General features: G+C 41.8%; 1 protein-coding gene across 1 annotated transcript in view; it reads right to left on the bottom strand.

The window, feature by feature from the left end:
• Positions 1-3,030: 3,030 nt before the first annotated feature.
• The window catches only part of LOC143800504 (vomeronasal type-2 receptor 26-like), a 51,861-nt gene continuing 46,900 nt past the window's right edge, over positions 3,031-7,991 (bottom strand). Inside the window, exons 2-3 of the mRNA XM_077281193.1 lie at positions 5,121-5,180; positions 3,031-3,947 (exon numbers count right to left, since the gene is read on the bottom strand). Coding sequence (XP_077137308.1) covers positions 3,031-3,947; positions 5,121-5,180 — 977 coding nt within the window. The remainder of the gene's footprint in view (positions 3,948-5,120; positions 5,181-7,991) is intronic.

Here is a 7,991-nt window from a genome sequence, read left to right as displayed (position 1 = left end):
CGCGGGGTTAAAATTTCACCTCACAACATACCCTATGACGCTCTCGGGGTCCAGACGTGTGACTGTGCAAAATTTTGTGGCTGTAGCTGCGATGGTGCAGATGCCAATCCCGGACATACACACATACATACATACACACATTCAGCTTTATATATTAGATATACCTGTATGTAATCTCCTGTATATAGTATATACCTGTGTGTCATCTCTCCTATATATAGTATATATCTGTGTGTCATCTCCTCCTGTATATAGTATATACCTGTATGTCATCTCCTCCTATACATAGCATATACATGTATGTCATCTCCTCCTGTATATACTATATACCATAGGTAATCTGCTCCTGTATATAGTATATACCTGTGTGTCATCTCCTCCTGTATATAGTATATACCTGTATGTCATCTCCTCCTGTGTGTAGTATGTACCTGTATGTCATCTCCTCCTCTATATAGTATATACCTGTGTGTCATCTCTCCTGTATATAGTATATATCTGTGTGTCATCTCCTCCTGTATATAGTATATACCTGTGTGTCATCTCCCCTGTAAATAGTATATACCTGTGTGTCATCTCCTCCTGTATATAGTATATATCTGTATGTCATCTCCTCCTGTATTAGCCCTCGTTCACACGTTATTTGGTCAGTATTTTTACCTCAGTATTTGTAAGCTAAAATGGCAGCCTGATAAATCCCCAGCCAACAGTAAGCCCACCCCCTGGCAGTATATATTAGCTCACACATACACATAATAGACTGGTCATGTGACTGACAGCTGCCGGATTCCTATATGGTACATTTGTTGCTCTTGTAGTTTGTCTGCTTATTAATCAGATTTTTTTTTTTGAAGGATAATACCAGACTTGTGTGTGTTTTAGGGCGAGTTTCGTGTGTCAAGTTGTGTGTGTTGAGTTGCATGTGGCGACATGCATGTAGCGACTTTTGTGAGATGAGTTTTGTGTGGCGACATGTGTGTAGCAACTTTTTGTGTGTCGAGTTGCATGTGACAGGTTAGTGTAGCAAGTTGTGTGCAGCAAGTTTTGCGCATGGCGAGTTTTGCGCGTGGCGAGTTTTATGTGTGGTGCCTTTTGAGTATGTGCAAGTTTTGTGTGAGGCAACTTTTGCATGTGGTGCAACTTTTGTGCATGTGGCAATTTTTCTGTGTGTGGCAATTTTTCCGCGTGTTCTATTTTTGCGTGTGGCGAGTTTTCCATGAGGTGAGTTTTGCACGTGTGGTGAGTTTTGCATGTGTAGAGTTTTGCGCGTTGCGAGTTTTGAGCGGCGACTTTTGTGTTTCTACTTTTATGTGGCGAGGTTGGTGTATGTGTGGTGAAATGTGTGCTGAGGGTGGTATATGTGTTCGAGCACGTGGTAGTGTGTGGCGCATTTTGTGTGTGTGTTCATATCCCCGTGGTGGTGTGGTGATTATCCCATGTCGGGGCCCCACCTTAGCAACTGTACAGTATATACTCTTTGGCGCCATCGCTCTCATTCTTTAAGTCCCCCTTGTTCACATCTGGCAGCTGTTAATTTGCCTCCAACACTTTTCCTTTCATTTTTTCCCCATTATGTAGATAGGGGCAAAATTGTTTGGTGAATTGGAAAGCGCGGGGTTAAAATTTCACCTCACAACATAGCTTTGACGCTCTCAGGGTCCAGACGTGTGACTGTGCAAAATTTTGTGCCTGTAGCTGCGACGCCTCCAACACTTTTCCCTTCACTTTTTCCCCATTATGTAGATAGGGGCAAAATTGTTTGGTGAATTGGAAAGCGCGGGGTTAAAATTTCACCTCACAACATAGCCTATGACGCTCTCGGGTTCCAGATGTGTGACTGTGCAAAATTTTGTGCCTGTAGCTGCGACGCCTCCAACACTTTTCCCTTCACTTTTTCCCCATTATGTAGATAGGGGCAAAATTGTTTGGTGAATTGGAAAGCGCGGGGTTAAAATTTCACCTCACAACATAGCCTATGACGCTCTCGGGTTCCAGATGTGTGACTGTGCAAAATTTTGTGGCTGTAGCTGCGACGGTTCAGATGCCAATCCCGGACATACATACACACACACATACACACATTCAGCTTTATATATTAGATATGGGCTTAGCATGCAGACTCCCGCTTTACTTTAAGGGTATTCATATCCTGTGGGATTTGCATTTGGAAGCTGTTGCTGTGAACCTATAACATGCGGACAATGGTACTCAAAATAGAAAATAAATAGGCTAAAAAAAAAAAAAAAAACATCAGAGAGATAGCAAAATTATTATGAGTGGCATAATCAACAGCTAGGTAAATTCTGCAAAAAAAGAACTATTTTATTTTTTTATTATTGTTGAACTATTTTTTATCTATGTACTTTGCGGTCTCCTCGTACTTATTTCTAATCCTCACTCTTCTCAGTAAGCCTCGATTAGGGTCTCTTCAATTTGTAGGGCAATAAGAAAACGGGCTAAATAAAGCTGAGAAAAACTTTTTTTATTTTTTTATTTTTCCTCCTTAAACCAAAACTTCAATCACACACAGAAGAACATACAGACAATCCCCCAAAAAACAATTTAAACAATTTGTCACAGACTTATATTGCATTGAACTATGCTCTTCGCCCTTGGACTTAATTGCAGGCCTGGTTCAATACAACAGTGACAGCAGCATGTTATAGTTTGTATTTGTACTGTACCCGGGGACTAAAAAATGGAACTGTATCTACCTATACCTCTTGTCTGTCTGCTCCACTTACTGGGTGCTGGGCAGGAGATTCCTATATTTTGGATATTCCTACCTTTTACTACCCTTCTTTCATTATACACTTGAGAGAAGTACTCAGAACACCCACATGCATTGATGTATCCAGATACCTTATTTTCAATAAACAAGGATAAATGTACAGAGCTCTTACTTTCTAAATATCCAGTTCTCTAGTGTTAATTTTAATGGCCTTAAATGAAGCCAAGGTGCCTCCTTACTCAAATTCTTTATAGGACATTTTATCGAAATTAAAGGACAAATATCTATGTGCAATAATGTCAAGCGCTAGTGTTTGTTTTCATTTGCCTGGATAAACTACGCTTTGAGTTTAACTCTGGTCTCACCAGTATGATGTAACATTTAGGGAAGAATATGCAGCCTAAAATGCCAAAACTTGAAGATATCACAGCAAATATTTCTACAAGAACAGTATTTTTCCCAGTAACACTCATGTAGGATGGGATGAAAGCCACCCAAACACTGCAGACCACCAGCATGCTGAATGTGATGTTCTTAGCTTCATTAAAACAATCTGGTAAATGTCTGGCCAAGAAAGCAACAATGAAACTGATGGCAGCAAGTAGTCCCATATAACCCAGGAGCATGGAAAAGGCCACCATTGACCCCTCATTACACTGAAATATGATTTTGTGCTGATATAAGTGAGTGTTCATCTCTGGGAATGGAGGAGAAGTAGATAACCAAATGATGCTGAGTAACACTTGGATAAATGAGCAGAAGAAGACCACACAGTTTGTAATCCTCACACCAATCAATCTTCTCCAAGAAGTCCCAGGTTTGGTGGCTTTGAAGGCCATGTAGACCATGATGGTTTTAGCCAGAATAGAAGATACGGCTACAGAGAAGATGATCCCAAATGAAGTCTGACGAAGCATGCAGGTGACATGTGTTGGACGACCCAAAAACAAAAACACACAGAGAAAACTCAACATGATGGAAGCCAGGAGAATGAAGCTCAGGGTATGGTTATTTGCTTGAACAACTGGAGTGTCTTCAAATAGAATAAAGATTCCCAAAATTGCAGATGTTTTAAGAAAACATAAGACAGAAATTACAGAAATTGCAAGAACTGCAGGGTCATTTTTGTAGGACAAAAATTCAATATGTTTTGGTACACATTGATTGAAGTCATTTGGCCACTGATCTTCTGGGCAGTTTTGGCATGATACACTGTCTAAAAAAAGAAGAAAGAAATCACTAAGACTTAATATCTTTGGAATGAGCCATTTTAGAGGCTCAAGATTAAACCAGATTTTAGGAATTTGGTATCTGTGAGTTCATCAAAAGCAACTGGGTAACGACTTAATTCATCCAAATAATTCAGACATTGTTTTTCTCACCACACATTGTACTTTATTCTAATGATAAGTTTAGGTAAACAAAAGTTTACATTTTTATATTAAAATAAAAAACAAATTTTTCTATTTGAAACCCCAATTTACAAGATAAAGTACATACAGTTTATTGTATAAATTATTATATATATTTGTATCATTTGACTTTTTCATATTCACATCAATTTTAAACCTTTATTTCCACTTTTTGAGCAATGTTTTAAAAAATCATGCAAATTTGAAAATATTTATCAAGAATTTGGGTTTATGCACTTTGCCATATAGAAAGAGCAAGAGATGTCGAAATGAAAGAATTCTTCAAAAATTGAAAACTACCGCATTATGAAAACTACCATACTCAGGGAATTTATATCTGGATATGATCAATTCTGTTTTTTAACTTCATGGCTTTTTATAAAAGACTCATTAGTTTTAAAAAAAAATTCACAAAAGCATCTATTAGAAGATGCAGTGCAATAAAATGGAAAAATACACTTCAACATTTGTTGGGCAGTTTATCAGGAGATTAAAAATACAATTTTAGTAGAGATGAAATAATACATTCCAGTGTAAATTAATTCTATTAAAACTGTGCACACATTTCTCCAAAATGCAATTTTTTTTATAATTTGCTTTAGAGTGTATTCCACAAAATAGAGGCCATTGGCCACCATTTTTCAGAACCATAATGTGCCATCAAGAGTTCTGCTCAGAAGGTAGCGGTGCATGTAATGACACTGGGACCCTCCATGCGCTCACGCAGAAAGCTCCCAGACCCCTCACAAGCAGGCAGTTCTGGCATAGCATGACTGGTCCGGTGATCCCCACGTGAGTGGTCGGGGATCAGAAGATCTAGCAAGGATTGGAAAAGTAGCAGTAGGTAGCGGAAGGGCTGGAGAGATGAGCAGTATGGTGAGTATAAAGAATTTTTTTTTTATTTTCTACATGTTTATTATGCTCTGTGTTCTGGCATAATTTTCGCAGGATGTAAAAAATAAAAAATAAATCCTTACCGCTGATGAGTTCATCTACATCTAACTTGCAAACTTTGCTTCCTGGATGCAGGGGAGGTTCTGAAAGTAAAGAAAGAGCTTAAGGCTTTCAGAGTCCAAATATTGAAAGACTCATTGTTAGGGCTAGCGGAATGCACCAAATATTATAAAGGAAGATATAAGGTGCATTCGTAGCCCGGGGTCCACCATGCAGAGATATTATCTGCTGCTCGGTAATGGCGGACAGTATATGGCGGTATAGTAGAACACACATGGGTTAACGTCACCCGTTATGAATAAGAAGCGGACCCTGTTAAGTCACAGAGCTGCAATACCGCAGAATAAATGCAAGTGTTCTGTCACAGGTCCCTGCCCCAAGGACACGGAGTTAGAGTCCTTCTAGACCCACTAGCATTCGGAGCCGCACCTGCGGTGCCAGGGAGAAACTAAATAATAGATTTAGCGCACAGAGTTTTTTCCAGTACCGCTCTGGCGGATGCCACTAACCACCCTAAATAGAGACTAGATGCGCACGGTGCCGCACTGGCGAACACTGCTAAATTGTTGCAACATGCATGCTCTGCGCGGGATAGCACTATCTGGAACTATACTTGCTCCAGGCACCCAACCACATGCAACAACACTAGGGAGGGGAATGATTAGGAGCTTGCACAGATAACATACACGCATCCACACACACGATTTCTGTTTATTCTAACGTATGGCCGAGTGGCCATGCGAACCTTTTATAGCTGCCGTCCTTCCGGGAACTTCCCGGTGGTCCAATCAAGGCCACTTCAGGAACTGAACATGTGACCCCCGACCTCCAATGAGAGATCATCCCACGGGCATGCTCAGTTGACCGAAAACAGGACTTAGTCCCTGGAGTGTCTGCACGCCGCTGATTACTGCTGGTTACAAAAGCTGAACCTGGGAGGGCAACAGTAACCAGAAGCTCAGCATCAGCTTGAGCAAGGCACTGGGAGCAATGTCTCTACTGAGCAGGCTCCTTTGTGGCTGGGGAAGAATGGGAGACTGCAGAGGACATGGATAAAGATTCCCCCTGTGCAGAAGCTGGAACTCGACACCTAACATTCATTTAGCTACTCTACTCTCAAGCCATCTATAACTCTAAAATAATCTATCTTGGGATAAAATCAGGTCTTTAATCCCATAATTTTAATGCACGATTAGTGTTGAGCGATACCTTCCGATATCGGAAAGTATCGGTATCGGAAAGTATCGGCCGATACCGTCAAAGTATCGGATCTAATCCGATACCGATACCCGATCCCAATGCAAGTCAATGGGACGAAAATATCGGAATTAAAATAAACCCTTTCTTTCCTTGTAGGTTAATTCTACATGAAGGAAAACAACTAAGAATAATGTAGGATGTATTGGGGGAGGTGACGGAGACATTAAAGGCACAGAGGTTTAGCCCAAACAAATAGAATAGCAGTTTTTTTTGTTTTTTTTTATGACGGTCGGCGTTAGAAAGATTTTGACTATTTTTTTTTTTTTATTTTGTCAGATATTGATGTTTCACTACTTCCACGTCCTTCACCTTTTTTACTTCTCCCACACTTTCTTCTTCATTATCCTCATCATCAGCTTCTTTGACATCAACTATCTTCACCTTATTCATCTTCTTCTACCTCTAATTTTTTTTTTTACATTGTTCATATTCTTTTTATTTAACTATTATCTTTTTCATATTCAACTTCTTCATCATATTCTTATTTGTGACAGGCATTCCCGTAGTTGTTATCTATAAAAGTTTGAAGATTACACCTTCCGTTCTGCCTGTCACAAAAGAGTTACATTTGTCCGCGTTCAGTTTGGTCTGCAGCATCAGGCTTTATCCAGGGGCACCACGAGGAGGAACGGACTCACCCCCATACACTGCTTAGTCTTCTTCTGCTTATAATTTAGATAATATCTTTTGCTCTGATATTTAGTCTTATGCTTAATGTTCTTCTGCTCTTTGTTCTGCAGCCTCTTGTTCTTCTGCTTCTCGGTCTCCCATGTCGTCGTCGTCTCCAGGGTCATCGTCTCCGGGGTCGTCGTCATCGGGGTCGTCGTCATCGGGGTCGTCTTCAGGGTCATCGTCTCCAGGGTCATCGTCATCTCGGTGGTTGTCGTCTCTGGTGTCGTCATCATCTTAGGGGTGGTCTTCCGGGTCATCGTCTTTAGGGTCTTGAACTTGGAAATGTAGCAGAAGGTACAAGAAGGCTGAGAAAATGCCGAGAAACAGCTGATGGATCTGGAACTCGGATGGCTACCCGAAGGTCCAAGAGCCAATGGAACTACCGTGGACCAGCTGACGTTACTGGAACCCGGTTACTAAGCAGGAGGTACCCGTGCCTGAAAGCACTACCAAGGACCACCTGACGTTGGTGGAACTCGGATACCCAGAGGGAGGCACCTAAGCCAAAGGCTCTGCCCGGAACCAGCTGACGGTACTGGAACCAGGATGGGGAGCAGAAGGTACAAGAGCAAAAGACACTGCCGAGAACCAGCTGATGGTACTGGAACCCGGATGGGTAGCCGAAGGTCCAAGAGTCAATGGAACTACCGAGGACCAGCTGACGTTACTTGAAACCGGTTACTAAGCAGGAGGTACCCGTGCCTGAAAGCACTACCAAGGACCACCTGACGTTGGTGGAACTCGGATACCCAGAGGGAGGCACCTAAGCCAAAGGCTCGGCCCGGAACCAGCTGACGGTACTGGAACCAGGATGGGGACCTATTCAAGCTTGTCTTCCTAGAGCCCCAACTGGCGGTGTTAGAGCCCAGGGTCAGCAGAAGGAGGAGCAAGGGGGAGGGGAGTGTAGGCCGAAGCCTGCACTGGCGGCAGCTTTGGGTCTGTTGTGCCTGCGTGGCGGTCGC

Source organism: Ranitomeya variabilis, chromosome 1 (genome assembly GCF_051348905.1).
Source record: "Ranitomeya variabilis isolate aRanVar5 chromosome 1, aRanVar5.hap1, whole genome shotgun sequence".
NCBI classification, from domain to species: Eukaryota; Metazoa; Chordata; class Amphibia; order Anura; family Dendrobatidae; genus Ranitomeya; species Ranitomeya variabilis.
Note: the sequence above shows the minus strand (reverse complement) of the source record. Positions and strands in the feature narration are given on the sequence as shown.